The sequence below is a fragment of the Lineus longissimus genome, chromosome 17 (assembly GCF_910592395.1).
Source record: "Lineus longissimus chromosome 17, tnLinLong1.2, whole genome shotgun sequence".
NCBI lineage: Eukaryota > Metazoa > Nemertea > Pilidiophora > Heteronemertea > Lineidae > Lineus > Lineus longissimus.
The window spans coordinates 13,010,572-13,029,064 of NC_088324.1; the positions used below are offsets into that span (position 1 = coordinate 13,010,572).

Here is an 18,493-nt window from a genome sequence, read left to right on the forward strand (position 1 = left end):
TTATTTTCCTTTTTACTGCTTGTAGAACCGATGTTGTTGTTTGCAGGGTTTTTCTTGTGACACTTCTTCCATCCGAACACTCTCATAATGGGTGTATTGAAAAAACTAATGAAGTGGTTGCAGTGTCACATAATATGTACGACTAGCATTTTATTATCAGTGCAGATGCCTACAAAAAGAATCTCTCAAAGTTGACAATTGTAATGCCCAAAATGCATCAATTCCCTCTCTCTTCTTCACAGTACAAAGACTTGTCCAGCCTTGACTCTTCTCTCACAGACCTCATTTAGGATTCATATAGGATGTCCGCTAAGGGAGGTGCTACTAGCTGGCTACTAGTTCAGCACCTGGAGAATTCCCTGCAGAAAACTGTGAAAAATATCGCATTTAGTACCATGTTCATACACTCCTACAGACAGATGAAGAAGATTCGATGCACTTTCTTGAGAAACTGCTTAAAAGACTTGAGTAATTCTGACAACTTTAGATTGGTAACACACCCAATTCAAGTCACCATTGACATTTGAACTGAAAATTATCTTATCACTTTTCTCATCAAATTTCGTTATTTCATCCAATATTTCTTCCAATAAAGTGATGTTTGATGTTCGACGATGAAGCTCTATTTGATGTCGTTTGAAAAGACATTCCATTTCTCCCAGCGCTAATCTATTGATTGGAGAAAAATCCCATAAAGAGGCTGACGATTTTCACTACGATCGTCCAAAGCGGCTTAGAACGATTCTTCAATGTCTTAGTCTTAGAAATACCCGCCAAAGGCTTGTGAATATTTCACCTAAGCCTTGCATTAGTTCGACTAGTCAATAACCCATCATACGGGCAGGTTGAAGTTGGCTATACCTTGCACTTACAGTTCTATTACCTGACAGGCATGAGTAACAAACTTATAAGCGGGATTCAGTATACTTACTCAGCCACTCAAAAGATGGCGCACACTCAGATAAACAAAGTACCTTTGGAAAGCATCAGCAAACTCACAGGTGTCACGAAATCTCGCCTATTCGACTTGACACAGTGGATTTCCTGTCTCGTTTCTTGCTAATGGGTTTTACTCGAATCAGGAAGTGCACAGCGCACTTTCTGTCACAGTGTGGCGAAGAAGATGATGCAGTAATTTGATAGTCTGATCCTTTTTGGTGATAATTCCGAAAAAGCTATTCTTTGCTTTTTTCAACACATGATTTTTCTTATACAATATCGTGATATTATTTGGAATTTTTCAAAGAAGTATAAGATTTATAATAGCCTACTTCTTAACCAAAACATTGAGCACCTTTTAAGTTAGGGCTGACCTGCTCTCAATGTAGCACCATCTGTTGAACCATATCGACCATTCTCACCAAACCTTACACAGCATCGGGACTCTTGGGAAAACACTTGTTGCTCCCATCCATATAAGTATTTATACATCAAACCCAATCTCCTCTTAGATACATCAAATAGTCATTAGATGTCATCAGGGGATCATAAAACCTTTTACAGATCTATCAGTGGAATTATAATGCTTGGAATAACGATGGGGCAATTTTAACTTAATTGTTACTTAAAACGCAATTCCACATAGGCAATAGAAAGAAACGTTTTATTGGCAACAATTTAATGTAAGATACTTATCGATATATCTATAGTTAGGCAATGTTCACAGAGAGACCAATTACTTGGTTCACAGCGGCACCAGTCCATTCTGACTAAAACTGTTGGTGAACACCATGCACATAACGAAAGTCAGGACATTCTCGTAAGTCCTCACAGAGACAGCTGGGCTGGGTAGCCCACACTGAGACATTGCTGTATGTTGTATCTGCCTTACCCTCAAGCTTATAACGAAAGCACAACTTACCTTGTAAACTCTAGATAGGCTAAATGGCCGTGGTATAAGGCTGGCTTCATGGCGGACCAGGAAGAAATGTTATGGACAAACCTCATCTAGAAACAGAAAGCGTAAAACTTCATTAGCAATAGAGCAATATAAAAGATGACAGCCTAAGCCTTTCACTCGGTCTTCCTCCTTCCTGATCCTCCTTTCTTTGATTTTGTCTCATTGACGAGTTGCAACGGTGTCCTCCAAAGAAACAGACTATATGAGATGGTACTGGCTCAGTTCAGCTTCTCACAAACATAAATAACTAAATAAGAAACGAACCATGCTATATCCCAAGAGATAACATATAGAGATAACAACAACTGATAACACTTGGCGGCATTTTTGCGCAATATTCCAATCAGACCATCTCATCTTTGCAACAGTTTGTGACGAGAATTCATCTCTTTGAATTCGGAAGGCAAGCAGACGTTTTTTCCAACAACAATCAAGAAATTTATCATCAGTGGTGCTCGCAGACGTCAAAAACATATTCGCTTTGAATTATAAGATGAAGAATGCGCAGATTTAAAAGATGTTTCTAACATAATGGTGTTTTGATTGATACGTCCTCTGACAATTTTCTCCATTGAAGTGGTGGTTTTGAAGTTATTTTGAAACATATTTCTTGTGTGTGCGGTGAAAAACTAAATGGGTTTTCTCAAATGCGTCGCCGACAGACTTCTCCAAGCGTGATCAATGTAGATAGGATGAAGCAATTTTTTCTATCACTTTTTGGCCATTTTATATGAAATATTCAAAAGTTTGTACGATGCTTTTAAAGTCTGTATTGAGTTGGATTTTTTGTAATGTTTGATCTACAGGGAGACGCATATGAATATCACCTATATGCACCTTCCTACTGTAGATTTCAAGGTGATTTCCAATAAAAATTTCCCCACTCCACTACCTAATAACGACTGCGACCATCACTTGGTAAAACATGTTCTCCAATATCATCAATCATCATTTGTTGTTTGAACCAATAAAGTGGAACGAGCTTTTACTTAATTGATTTCTCCTTAATGAGTAAGCGGCTGGGATAGATTTGTCAAGCAACCACAAACAAGCTAGAAAACCCTCCACTCAGTGAATCTTTGGGAGAACCCTATCTAGGGATTCTTTTGACCCATGTTCCCACTTTATCCAAACATACCTCGTTTAGTGATTTTTCTAAAGGAGGTAAACAGTGAGCCAAGTAGGCTTCCAGCACTTGGGCCATCTTGGATCATGAATACCATATCCAACTGTCACTGCAGATATGTTTGCCAAATGTCAATCCCTTCCCATGGGATGTGTTTTCGCTTCTTTGACATCAATAATTGTCATTTGGATGTTTAAAAATACCACAATGTCGGAGTCTTGGCAGAAAGACATATTATGTGTGTCTAAAGATGGAACAAACCGGGAGAAACTTGCAAAAACGAAAAAACATGCGAGTCATGGAGGAATACAAGACTCCTGATTCGTTTCTTGTCTCATCGATGATCACAGATTACAACTCCCTTGCGGAAGCATGAAAAGTAGAACTAGTATGCCTGAAGAGTTATATGAGATACAAATGGGACTTGGGGTCGAAGAACTTGTTGAGGCTTCTCTTACCAGAAAGTCGGTAATGACTGTTGAATGAGGGACTTCACTGCCACTGGTTGCAAGACTCTGCATAGCAGTCCAATACAATACTGGCTTGTTCAGGTATGAAAATGACATGGGCCAGTAGCTCAATATTTGCATTGGATTTTTTTAGAGGTCACCTTATCCACTGTGGTACAAAGTCTCAAGCCTTTGCATCACAGATGTTCACCAAAAATTAAAACAGTAACACCCCAACAGTTGACAGAAACCATTTAATCTCGAAGCTAATGAAGATATAGCTATCTCCTAGTTCCTCTTCTGCTGATTTATCACGATTGATCACTCAAGATTAGAAACAGAGCTACCGACATCCCAATTAACTCAAGAAGATCTTTTGAATAGGTAAATCACACTATAATTTATTGTAGATGTCTTAGTCATGAGTAAAGTATTGTGAATCAATTAATCAACGGGAATGAATCACATCGTTTAGAGGCCAATCATATTGGAATGGCTCAGACTAATAGAGATCCCAATAAGAGAGATACCAACAATTTATTGCCTCCTTTGAGAGTTTAGGTACGCTATAATGTTTTTAGTTGACCTATTTGTCTGATTGACTGTTATGATCTGACGATAAAGATAGAATAATGGGGGTTATTTTGAGACATCAACAATGGTAGATATATGACTTCACAGTTAGGTTATACCAATAACACCGGGTGAAAAAAACACATCACCAAAACTGATCTTTGAATGAAAACCAACAGAGCCAAATTAAAACATATCGGGTGTTTCAAAATACAGTAGGCAGATTCCAGACTCGGTTAAATTGTCTGCATGACTCGGAAATTTCAGATTCAAATATCACAATCACAAAATTGGGTTATTAGATGTTTAAGACAGAGGTGAAAAGTACTCAAAGGTTATCACGTCAGAATTGCTGGTTTCTTAAAATCCCAATGGCACTTGTACAAGACGTACAAATCGCATGCTAGACCACAATAACTTTACCAGAGTCACATGTACTATCAGAACACTGAAACTGTTCATCATAAGAGACATTAATGTTTGAATCAAGTCAATATAAGTCCCCTTTGGGGATCCTTCAACATATTACCAAGATCCTGGCTCTCTGGGTGACTCAGAAAGTTGATGCAACGAGAGAAGCAGTGGGTTCAAGGGTTTACAATCCATCACAGAGAATTCCACCCAAGATTGACCAACAATGATATATTTTCTTCAGGCACGAGTGAAATGAACTACACAATGTTTAAGCCAAGTTGCTGAAATCAACATGTTTGAACGTCGCCACCCCTCGTGTGGCTTTTCATTGCCCGTCTTCTGCTCGCAGAAACCGCCGACCCGCAAGTTTGTTCATGTTCAACATCAGCAAATAAAACGGAATGCGCCTTTCAACTCTGCACATCGAAAGGACGCACGAAAAGTTAAAAAAAACGTTTCACTTATGTGAGTCATATTCTCCTGTACAAATAAAGTGTTCATTCATTGACAAAGATTTGTTGAATTTGTATAATTTGTCCAAATATTTGACAAGTGCATCTGCGTGCTAAGGAGAAAATGCACAAAACGGCGTGTGTGCGATGAGTTGGCCTTTCCACTTCAATGTACGGAGTCAAAAGCACTGTTCTCCAACCACCGTTACCGATGCACGAATAATGCAGAATAAGTATTTTTTACGATTCTGCCATCATTTGAAGGGTTTACTGCCATTTCTGTGGCTTCTCTTACACCGGAACAGTTGTGCAGTGACCTATAAGGCCCCTCGCCACGACGCTCCAGCCCCAAAGCATATGAACAGGATGATCCTCGACATTAATGTTATAATTTTCCAATAATGAGAGAATTCTGAATGTAATCAGAACTGGTGAATATTGCAAACAAATTATCGTTAAGTGCCAAGATGGAACTGGAAGAAATTAATAAACATTCATGTCTACTTATCTCTGTGGATGTGTAACTTATTTTGATAATCTTAACATGACGCGGACAACAGACAACTTGAAAGTTATGAAGAAAAAACATTATTGGCCATTTCTCTGTACTTTCACGTCTGGCCGTAAGTAAGACATCTCATTGCGCATAACATTTTAGTAGCAGCCTTAACACTATGTCAAATACATATCACATCCAGAATAGATCATTATCAACAGCATCATTTTGGTCTGTGAGCTGTAACTGCACATCCAAATGTGTGAGATTGAAGCCACGAACCTGGTGAGAAGGACCTATTGACTAAACATAGCAGTTAGTTGAACCCCAAACTTGTCCATCCACATATCATCATGCTCTCTTGGGCCACAATGCCCATTAAGCACAATTTGACCCAAACTTGTCCCCACTCAAATCATCATGCTCTCTCAAAAGGGTTCAGGCGATGCTGCTCACTACAATCTACATTTTCTTGAAAAGACCAGAGCCTGTCACTGTAGGAATGTCAATCTTTGGTTCAGCTGCTGCTGCTTCAAAGGTCATCAATAATCCGCTAACAATAAATTAATCTCCCGATGAAATCCTTCACAAACGAGTGTTCCACCCACATCCTTTAGCAGCATGTTAATGTGGAGCCACCTTTAAAGGCCACTGAAAGTTGATCTCATGGTTCTTGTCACCACCCTCACTTAATTTGAGCATGCACCAAAACAAATTACTACTTTTACCAACTAATTTTAAGAAATTTGCGTGTCGTTCACCAGTAAAACCATGGCTTACTGACGATAACCAAAATATCGAATTTCATTGGCCTTTCCACTAAGTCACAGCACCTCTGAAGACAGATAAGATTTGGATCGATCGACGGTTTCAAATCTAGCATTTGCCAACGTGGGAACTGTTACGATTACCAAAACTCGACCGCAAGGACCCATCCATCTTTGAAGCAAATTGGAACTTGACATTGACATGTTCTGCAATTTCGTCCCTGTCAGGAATGTTTGTTGCGTTTCCCTCGGGTAAGATGATGACCCTACATTGGGTCGATATCAACCCTGGCTGATTGTCATTGTGTCCATCAAGGAGCTGACTCTATCAGATCGTCACCAAGAGAATGTGCACAGTGACTGATCTTACCTGTCTAGGACCGGTAGCAGAAAAAGGGCCCAGCTCTGCTAGACGAGGATGGGTGTAAAATGGCATCATCAGCCCAAGGCACAAACTCCCAGTCCGATTAACCAAGCATAAATGCAATGTGAAATAGCTTTTTCACCTCAAACTCCCTTCAATCACAGCTTATTTACAAAGTTTCAAATGGGTCAATATTAAAGTCTTGTTTCGTTTCATATTCTTTACCAGATCTTTAACACCCTTACAGACCTTTTCGCTTCGCTATGATATCAATATCATTCTAAATTAGGCCCCAAAAGGTGTTTTTGAGAAATTCTATTTCATCTTCAATATTATAAGATTCTAGAGTCAGGTTAATCAAAGTAGCTAAAATTGGGACCCATTGATGTGATTCCATTGACAAGTATGTCATTTCAACCAAAATTGGCTGTGGTGACAATGCATTTTGATGTACATTTCCCACATGTTGAGTTACTCATACCTGCAAGGTTGGCCTGAAATTATACTACAGGTTGATCTTTTGAAAGAAGATGGCCTTTTCAACATCAACCTTTTGAATTGACTGTTCCCGAGACTTGGGTTTGGGTTCTGCACACTGGATCTCTTAATGGCAGCTTCATATCCAAAAGCCAACCAATCGGCAAGCCCAGCATTTCCAACCAACTCAATACTTTATTAACTAAAGAAGATCCAAGCAAATTGCTCTTCAAAAAATTTAACAAATGTGCGCCAATTCCGAAATAGGCACTCATTCAGACAAGCATCACAAAGTAAACTGATTTGCATATCCCTTTGTTTATTGCTGTCAAAAAGAACTTGGATTAATCCTCAAAGATTAATCAACAAGCGGGGAAAGAAACAAGTTGCTCGCTGATGAAGTCATGATACAGTCGATCTGGGGGCAAATACTCATCTATCATCCGATGTGGGAGTTTGCTCAAACGGATACGGCGATAGTCAGCCGGAAAAACAAACAAGCTATGAAGCCGAAGAGATTGCCTCAGTCACTTTTAAGCACCATCAGAGTTAGGCTGGTAGTGTTTGATGAACTTCTTTTCACAACTTATTGGCAGTTCAAAAACCATGGTGAGGCTGTTTTTGTCTCGTGGAGCAGTTTATCTTTCTCAATGGTTCATCTCAAATCTTCAATCTTTTACTAGTTTATTCTCGAACATGCCGAATGAGCAATTGATGTTTCTTAATCTCAAACACACTGTATCACTCCTTAACTCAAGCAATTTCTATTCAGCATCGGTCTCTCGTTTGAGTGCAGAAGCATATACATAGAAGCCTTTTTAAGACCATTGCTTTTACTCAATGCCATTCTATCTATACATTACCATCCCAAGAATATCCAATCCCATCTTCTTCCAAATATCCTTCTGTTTTGACCTCATTATTCCAACACCATTACATAGCAACTGTTACATTTCTACCACTTTCTTGCACTTGACAGGACAAGTGGTTGGACTGCTACCAAGCTCCATATGTGTCTAAACATCACAAGTATCTATTGACTTTGTTTTCCTTCCTTCAATGCAAGACCATTCTAAGATGCATATTTTCATCTTGTATGTTCAAATTGTAGGCAAATCAAACATATCATTTCCGACTTTCACTTTTGAACAAGATCCTAAATGGGAGGCTGCCTCCTGGTGAAAAATCAATTCAAGCATTTATACATCATCTACAGATAGAGACTATTCAAACTGTAGGCTAGTCCAATATATTTGTAACCAAATACTAAAACAATGTTGCTTGCAAACTTCAAGACTAGCATAGTCATCCATACATCATATGCAGTCAGCTCTCCAATTGACACAGAGTATTCATCTGTTGAGCAAAGTGCTACGGAACAAGAACGATTGCTTCAGTCCCTTAAACTACCATCTATCATTGATTGATCACTCAGTAAAGACAAGCATTGGCCAATCTTCAAGTAACGAAGGCAGAACCAAGAGACTGGCTAACAGTTAATCAACTGGCAAACATATCTTGAAGTGAACATCTCAATATCTTGCTGGACCGCGTGACATCTGATTGACATTGGTTAACAGAGTGGGCGTTTGGTTGAGGGTGATTTAACTCAAAGTGCATTTTCTAGCAGGCGATTGCTGGGAAAATCTGGGATTGGTTCATGTCTTCTTATGTCAACCAAGGAGTTGAATTCGACAAAGTTTTGGAGGAAAAAGAATTTGCAAGGGGCAAGTGCATTATCTGCCGAAAGCGAGTGCCACGAACAACTTCGCCAACCACTTCCAAACCTTTCTTCCATCAGATTATGGCTGCAAGTACTGACAAACTAGTTCACCAACATGTCATCTCGTGTCTTAAATAGATGTTTCTAGTTCAGTCTCAAGTCAGAAATTCTTTGATGAGAAACAACTCGGAAATGAAGTAAGATTTGTAATCATAGTTCCTAATCAAAACCATGACCTGCCAAAAACAAGCACCGGAAAATGACTCTGCGGACAACTTCCCAGTCTTTTTGCCTTATTATGGCTTCAAGTACCGACAAACTAATTCACCAATATGTCATCTCACATCTAAAATAGATGGTTCTAGTTCGGCCTCGAGCCATAAGTCAGAAATTCTGTCAGATCGTGAAGGGTAAATTATCACTGTGCAGAGGCAATGATGAAGTGAAAATTGCTGGTAAATGATCTTGTTCGTTACATTTGCTTGGGGTGATCTGTAGCAAAGGTTTGGCCTGGACACTCTGACATGGTTCTCTTTCTCCCAACTACGACTGTGGCGGAACAGGCCTTGTGTCACTGTGTGAAAACTGCGACCACACCTGAATCATTTTGGGCAAATGCGCGGCACTGAAATAAATTTGATTCTCTGGTTCTAACTGCTGTTACACATTTGCATTCTCAACTCTAATTGGCACAAACTGCTCGCTGCAGCAGTATCCACCTTTACTGAAAGCAAATTCCGAATTCTAGATTACAAATTCCGCTATCTCCGCCAAGAATTGAATCAGAGCACACAATTCCTCACTCGCTTAACGAAGTTACTTGACTTGATGCAAAACGCTGTCACACGAGTCACAGTTTTTGCATTGTGAACACTTAGCTAAATTGAATAGCCCTGCAGTCCTATAAAGCCAATTTCAAATGAGGTATGAGAATGAAATTGAATTTTAAACTTGCCGCACCATAATGGGATTTCGACAGAGAATAGATTGATTTTTATTGCATCTTGAAGATTTGATATCGCATGATGTTCTGTTGATGGAACGTGATTGTACGTGAAATATTCAACACGTGAATATGAAATTTGATATCATATGATATGACATGATATCGTGATATGATCTATTCATGAGAAGCAATATTGCAATACAGGGGATGAAGATTGGTGTATGAGCTGATCACCAAGAGCCTCAACAAATGGCTGGCAACAGAATCAAGAATTAGGCTCCCAACATCTCTCCAAATGTATTTTACGCTGAACATCCGTATTGATGGGGCAGCCTGACATCAATAGCATCTCTCCCACATAAACAAAATCTTGCGGAAACCATCATTTTGAGAGTGAAGAACCACTGGGGAGCCCCAAGGTGCTGTTCCGTCATTCATCATGGAGTCCAAAGTGGCCATTTTACTATCTCCTCAAGTGACTGACTGCTCATCAATAAACAGTATCTACCAGCCAAACAGGACAGTCTTTCCCATACCTAAACTTGTGGAAGCCATCGTCAAGTGCAAGAGAAATCACCACTAGGTCTCACAGGTGCTCTTCAGTCATTCATCACAGAATCCAAACTAGCCATTTTACTATCTCTACCAAATTTATCTACCTCAGAATATCACGGAAACTGATTGGTTATCTACCTACCAAACGGCTCCCTTCCGCTTACCTTAACTATCAAAGCTGCGGGCCGTCCGGTGGAGGAGAAATCTCTCGGAGGTCTCAAGGGTGACTTTGGCCGATTCATTACAGACCACCTCAGACTGGTGAACAGCACAGCTCTTCAAATGGCCAATCTCTGCACCAATGTATGTCAGCAGGGAACCCTTCAAGCCTTTGTTTTAAACTTTTTTTTAAATTTAGGGGTGATACTGAACTGGTGGAGTTGGTTGTCTCATCTAACACTGGGAGAATAGAGCAAAAGGTAACCCAGACTCAAACACTTGACGACCTGTAGTCATAGTGGTGATCAAGGAGTGAAAATCAGGTGGACGGACTATACTCAGCCTCCTTCTGTAGACGACTGGCCTTTAACAGCAATTTTGACAGGGTCCCCATTTCCAAAGCCACTGTCCACTCCTGAAGGTTCCATAAAGTCTTTCCTGGCCTCAGAAAAAGCAGATTGATCCGAAGTCCAGTTAACCAAACCAATCTTCCACTGACATCCCTAGCAGAGCCTTAACCACTGGAAACAATCACTGCAAGGTCTCAAGGGTGGAGAACACTCCTACATCAAATAACACTTTTTCTCCGATAGATTACAACTTCTACCGCACCAGCCTGCCATCTCTGGGGACAAGGTTGTCAATTTATCACTGATAACGTTTGTGCTGTGTGGTACTGGCTAAGGTGTATTCGTGGACAATTGGATTTAGTTCTTTGTTGAACATGGTCCAACCGTGAGGAACAGATTGATATACAATGCATGACTCACAACACTTCTTCGACATCCTAGTTAGACTCCGGCCGAGTCCACAATCCCCCAATTTTTTTCGTGCTTTCTTGAATCACTTTCTTGATTCTTGATTTTGTTGTTAGGTTTATCAAGTTCATTTTCAAGCAGAGCCAGTCTTTCCATCTCAAAACCAATAAAAATGTTGCCATTTATGAAATGCACAAATAGGTGTAATTATTGTAGTCGTACGAGTAATGATAGTATTCGTACCTCATCCAAGGGTTAACACATATCCCTTTTTGAATTTCGTTGCCTCAGATACCCGTCTACCTTAGACAATAAACACTTCCAGCAACCAACACGGCCTAATGATGTCTGAAGTCATCATTGGACACTACGCACTGATTGATGACAAAAACACTCACAGCGATATTAGCGTTTTTGCAACAAAGTAGGTATTAGCCGCGTTGTGGCTACTACGAATGTGGTCTGAATAACTGAGGCCACTCACTCATTCAAGCTGAAGAAGTGCTCCCAGTTCTGTCATCTACAGACTGTTCTGATCTTGTTTTGGTGTTACAGAGACTGCGAGAGCAATATGTTGGTTTGGTGGTGTAAGAACTGACTTGATAGTGGCTTATACTATAGTCTGGCGGTTGATTTTACCTCTGTGAACAAAATAACTAAAGTCTTTCATTTAACCTGAAGAAATGTCAGTGATTCAGCCAGAGATAGCAGAGATAGTTGCTATCATTCCATGTTCAGTCGCAAAATCCGCTGGATTGTTGTTTTTCGTATGGACTGAATATCTGAGGTCAATTCTTCATTCAACCTGGAGAAATGCTCTGCTGTCATTCGCAGACATCCTTTTGGTAACAGAAGTTAACATTGGTTTGGTGGTGTGAACGTTGGCTGGATAGCGACTTTGACATATGGACGTGGACTGAATAACTGAGGCCACTCATTCATTCAGCCAGAAGAAAGTCTAATGGTTCTGTCATCGGCAGACTTGTTTTGTAGTGTAGTGTGACAGAAATTGCTATAGATTGAGAGAGAGTCACTTTGAAGAGATTCAGAGAGAGTCACACTGATGCCATGAACTATTGTTTGTTTAGTATCATCAGAAGTGTAGAGGCACTGGATGAAACACAGGCCCTCTTTCTTCAAGTGTATCGAGCAAACCCGCAGTCCTCTCTTAGTAATACTGCTAGTTTTTATGTCTGTGGCGATCAGCCGCAAGTCACCCCGCAGGGGCACATTCACACCCTTGCTTCAGGCAGTCTCCCTTTCTTGTCATCTGTGAATTGTCCGTGTGCTTTCATCTGTCTCCCCACGCCCAATGACTCCTCTGCTAATGGCATCTGCGATGTCGGCAACCACAGGTTCCAAATCGCCATGGATTCCAAATTCAGCAATTCTACAATCAGCCCCTGAAACATCCTCATTGCCACTTGCTCAGACAACGCCCGAGGAGTCTGTGTCATGAACCTTGTGCATAACTTGTGTATAACCTTTTGCATAACCTCTGAGTATAACTCAGAGAGTAATGAACTGCAAAGAAAAAGAGAAAATGAAAATCATTTCCGCCAGTCCTTCAAAGAACAAGTTGAGATTTTTTCAGCTGAGAGAATAGCAATCTCAGTAACAACTTTCTTCATCGAAAATCAATTTTTTGCCGGCAATATTGGAAAGTTTAATCAGATGATGAAAGAGATAGCGAAACATGATCAATTTGGATTCTCATCATTCTGATGGAAAGTTTGATGAGATACCGTATGATTTTAATGCCTCAAGTCACCAATCAAGGTTTGTCCGAGTCAATGACAACTACTGAAAACGGTCAAAAATTGGCCAACTGACCAATTCAGGTTGTTTAATGTTGCAGGTCAGCTGCTAGTGATCAAACCTTTGGTCAGTTGACTAACTTGCTAGTCTTGGTAAACTTACCTTAAAGATTGGTCACTTCATGAAGTTCAAGAAGACTTGGATTTGAGCCCACGCTTATGGACTTGTGAGTTTGATACCCTTACTGTACCATACACCACCTACCTCCGGCAAAAGACCACTAAAACATTTTCTGACAGAAAAGGGTTGATTGTTGTATCAAGTTTCACAAGGTAGCAAGGATTTACATTTTTTATTTTGTATGAATGAGACATATGAGTAAATCATACCATAAACATATACATGATTATGACTCACGAAATCAGCTTTAACAAAATAACCATATGAAAATCTCATCACGGCATTGCATGATTGCCATCTTGCCGTCGCTGGGAAAATCCCGTCGACGCCAACGTATCGCTAAGACTGAATGCTCAGGAGACACAGAGAATGCAATGGATCTGCGGTGCTCCTCGATTATTCATTACACAATTATGCGTAGACCGGTGTAGCAGTGTTGCAAAGATTGTCTGTTGTCATTTATTCGCACGTTTTTATGGAAGATTTGTAGTGCCATCATTTACCTTTATTAGTAATAGCAGCAATCACAAAGATAGTGTATTTATCTGTATCAACTCTTTTAACAGTTGTGACTTGGGGTTAATCTCTTTATTTTCGTGGCCCTAAATATTTGCGTAAACATGTTTTTTTGTCAAAATTCATCCACTCCTGTATGGACTTCTGCTTATTTCCAAACAGAAGAAATCATGGACCACACCATGTCTGAGGCAAACTCAATCCCGGTGACACGTCAGAGTTAATTTGTTCATCTGGCGCTGTGACCCGCATCCCTTTGGGGGCATCATCCACCTCACGTCTCAACGGCAATCACGACTTGATTGACTTCTGATTTCTAAAGACGTTGGCTAATTCTCCCCTTAATCCCCCGAGGGCGTTGATTTTCATATCAACGTGATGGCAAGGGCAATATCTTAGACAACTGATAGAGTTTTGATTTGAGGGGAGAAGACCCGGTCTTAGAATAACATCAGTGTCACTGGTAGACATCTTTCGTAGCCATACCCTGGAGTCCAGCCAGGTCAGGAATCTCTTCAAATCGGATGATGAACCAATCATTTTCACACATTGTGACAGGGACCATCTTATACTCAAAAGTCCCATGCCCAAATAAAACAAATGTGCAATTAAAAAACGAAACATCACTTCCTTCAGACAACAAAAATGTAACACTAACTTTGAAGAGCGTCACTTCAAAAAAACAATCTTGATCAGAACATCAGTGTTTAAAGGCAGATGAGACAGGAACAAAGCAATAAATGATACACGATTCGTTAGAGAGTGATCTACTTGACGAGTTTTTCTTAATTGGTGCCTAATCGAGCAAAGGTGGATCAAAGGCGTTCTAGAACTTTTTTCATCATTCTTTGTCACTTTGCAGAACACTTCTTCGTATACACTGGAACCCCAGTAACACGACCACTCATGGGACCGAGGTTGAATGGTTGCATTACCGGCGTGGTCGCGTTAGTGAAGTTGTTAGGGCTGATGATGTTTCCTCATTTTGAGCAGAAAAACATTAATAAAGCTCGCACCACTGTGTTGCATCATAAACTGATCATGTGCCAATTACAAGATAAACATATTGCTTTGCCTTGATGCAACTTATTTTCGCATGCGATCACCTACAATACCATCGGAGCAATTTGGCCACTTGGAGACCACGCACATGTTGCCTTTGTTGTCTAAAATTAGTTGTCAGGTATAATCACGAAGCAGAGGACAAACAGTAATTTTTGTCGTCATCAATTTGCGTTGATCTTTCGTTGCCATAGTTACCATGAAGTCAACAGGCCACTAGTATCCCAGAAGACACCTTGGAGAAGACCTGAGGGTCATGAGCACATGTGACTCACATCAGGTGGGACAAGTATTGCCCCAGGGGATCAGTGGCGATATGCATGGGTTTCTTTGAATTGAGTATTCTTCAGTATTGTGCATTGCAGTGTATGCAAGGGACCAGAAAAAACATCACTTCGCCATAGCTATACTCCAGCATCACCATCTGTGTATGCAACAAAACCATTTGACTGTGTGTTGCTACAGTCAGTGTGCCGAGGTTTGGCCAGTCCAGGCTCCATAAAATCATCATCTTGAACGTAAAAACACATAAAAAAAGACATGAAAAATGATATCATCTTGTTCTCTGGTGTGGGTCTATTTCCTGTAGGTATGTAAGGCGGACTCGCATAGAAGTTTTGCTGTTTTCACAAAGGGGATTACCAGTCTTGACCTATGGCATATTCAGAAAGAGATGTCAAGATATAAGGGTTATAAGTATGTTTTTTTTCCCGTTTGTGGAGGTCGGATATTGCTGTGCCTACAGATTCCTCGCTTACAACAAACTATGGCTTAAAAAGGTCCAAATCTACATCCTACTATCAAGTTCCCCCTATAAGATAAAACAGACAATGCAATGAATCCCCAGGAAATGGCATAATGAATATCATCACTTTTTTTATTATTCCTACTCCTTTGCAGCATGCCATCCATCTGGAAAAATGAGACAAAATCCTCTGAATCACTCACGAGAGAAACTTGAGGAACCAAGGGGCTGATATTACATTCAAAACAACAGGAAAGCGAAAATAGTCTATAACCAAACACGCAATACACAGGAAATGGCTAAATGACCTTTTTGCTATTTCTACCATACCTATTCCTGCATAACACGCCATCTGTCTCGAAGATGTCCCCAGAATCCCTGATCCCCTTAAGAGTAACATAAGAATGCATTAACTCGGAGTCTTTAGCTCCCAAAACAAGAGGAAAACAAAATGAAAGCGATGCAAGACCATAACACACATACAGGAAATGACTTGACTTATTGGAAAACGGATTACTGCATCCTCACCAATTCGTTTTGCTTTGTTTCGACCACTGATGTCTTTGCTGAGTGATGTGATATGGTTGATACCGTGGTTCAGAAACGCTAATTACTTTTGCATATAAAAGGAAGTCGACTGATTGTATCGTGGTATGATGTTCCCAGCCTAGTGTTTGTTTTGTTGTGTCCGTGCTTATTCAGAGGAGAGTGCTTTATTGTTTATCGGAAAAAGACTTTCATTTGTAATTTCTGTTGCCTTTCATGTTTTTATCACCATCTTTGTGCAATCCCAGACGACTCTCATGTTATATTTGGTAGCATGAACAATAGACAAATCTCGCTTGGCTTCATGGCGTAGTGGTCATACGAATCCGCTAGTAGGCGCAGTGAGTCACATACCTTTTCAGTGCTCATACAGAGGACGATTTTACACCCAAAAAATAACAAAATAGATGAAACAATGACCATGAACGCAATCACCTCTCGCGATATCCATTCAATCGTTGCTCTTTGTCTTAATAGTTTATTTGGGTACTTATCCAAACCTGGAGAACATCTCCCAGAAAGTTGGCAACATTTTTGAATACTTACTATTGTGGTACACCCTGTATACTAACTACGAAGTGTACAAAATTGAATGACTCCATCTCAAATATGAGAACCAATCAAATTTCACCCAAGACTGACACTTGTTTATTTGAATTAATGAAATCCATGTCATATCGTGACAGCGTACAAGCAAGATGACATTCGATGCCAACAAAGTGCACTGAAATATTGAACATCTGATTGTGATGTCAAGCTAAACCAAAACCTCAATTAATTCAATGTTCAATTTTCCACTGAAATTCACCCAACATGGTAGAAAGCAACTACTAAATATGTTACAAGTTGATTTCTGCATCAGTTTCTAATGAACTGAAGCAAAAGTGATGCTGAGTTTCCTTATCAATTTCCATAGGATACATTAAAATTCTCGATGCATAAAATTTGATTAAGGCAAAATATATTGGGTAAGTATTAATAGCTACCAGTACACACTGGTGCACATAGAGGCTTCTATTGCATCACATCACCTCAAGAAAAAGACATGAATAATTTCCTCACCTGGTCAGAGAGAGATAGGATGTGCATATTTTTGGTCACGTTTAAATGAAGGACATGGAACTTGTTCACATTACATAAATCGTAGGCAATCCCGGCAAATGATGTACTGGCAGTCTTTGGAACACGATTATAGATGATGATTTGGTCATCCGTTTTTCCTCGGCTGCCCGTTGTTTCTTGGTAATCCTCCTGGAACGATAAAAGTTTTAAAAGTTGCTGAATTAAATCAACTTTTGTCTGAAGTTGGAGCCACTTGACAGCAACTGTTGTGGTGCACGCCAAGCAACTGCCAGAGTTATTGCTCAACAAAACACAATGCATAAGAAAAATCGCCTCCTTCACCCATCTCGTAAATGTGTTGGCTCGTGTTGGCTCTTTCTCTACCACTCTACCAATTCCTTTGTTCCCAATCGATACGGGTCAAACCCCACCAGCAAGTTAGCTGGTCCAAGCAAATTACAGGGTAACCATCTTTTTTTGCAGCGAAAGGGTACTCAAAGCAAATACCCGTCTAACAAATGTACTTTAGATGTAGCCCACTAATGGATGTAGATTTAATTCAATGATTGGACACAAAATATTCAAACAAGTTGCAATGATGGATGAGGAGTGGGGTTCCATGGGTCTTGGAATAGATTATACCACATTATGACAGTTCGTCTGGATTAGCAAATGAATTTATTCATGTCTGTGAGTAATAGCCGGGCGGTGACTTGTTGCAATGGACTGCTCACTTGTTGCTTGAAATGTTTCATTTTCAATTCATTCCACCAAGCAGTAACATAACCAATACGACCAAATTTACAAACCCATTCCGAGGAGTTCAGGGTTTAATGTTCCCTTCTCCAACCCTGCCCACAAACCCCTAAGGCATTCCCCAGGGGTATGATACCATTCAGTCAAGTCCCTGGCTAATACATGAAGTGGACATCCGCCCCAACAAAACATCCACAAATTTAAGACCTATGAACCTATTCAAGCACTTTTTACAATGAACACACTGGTGAAAGCAGAACTCAGAGAGCAGTAATTTCAAACTGAGCGAAATCTCAAAAGCGACGAAAGTCAATTCGCGAACTCAGCAGAACATCAACGATTTCAACACACCTCATAATAACCCATATCAATTTCATCCAAATCAAGTTCACCAAAATCCTAACGTATCACTGAAGAAATCCAACCTTACCTAAGGAATGTAATTCATGTACATTCACCCTGGGAATTCATTTCAGCTTCTGTTGTTGAACTTAATCTAGCTGTTCAGATATGTTCTATTCAATTACAGTTATCAGATTTGTAATTTCAAGTTGTGTAGTATGATATCATCAAGTGTACAAGGATATTGGAGACATTAACCCAGCTTCACCAAGCATACCGATATTCATAATGTTTATTTGCAGACTACATTGTTGACCTTTTGCTTCACACAATGAAAACTACATGGACTGTGAGAGATCTGCCAAGA

At 40.0% G+C, this 18,493-nt stretch overlaps 1 protein-coding gene across 1 annotated transcript in view; it reads right to left on the reverse strand.

Moving 5' to 3' along the window:
• The window catches only part of LOC135501109 (heparan sulfate 2-O-sulfotransferase 1-like), a 76,032-nt gene that overhangs the window by 7,383 nt on the left and 50,156 nt on the right, over positions 1–18,493 (reverse strand). Inside the window, exons 3-4 of the mRNA XM_064792915.1 lie at positions 17,029–17,217; positions 1,862–1,947 (exon numbers count right to left, since the gene is read on the reverse strand). Coding sequence (XP_064648985.1) covers positions 1,862–1,947; positions 17,029–17,217 — 275 coding nt within the window. The remainder of the gene's footprint in view (positions 1–1,861; positions 1,948–17,028; positions 17,218–18,493) is intronic.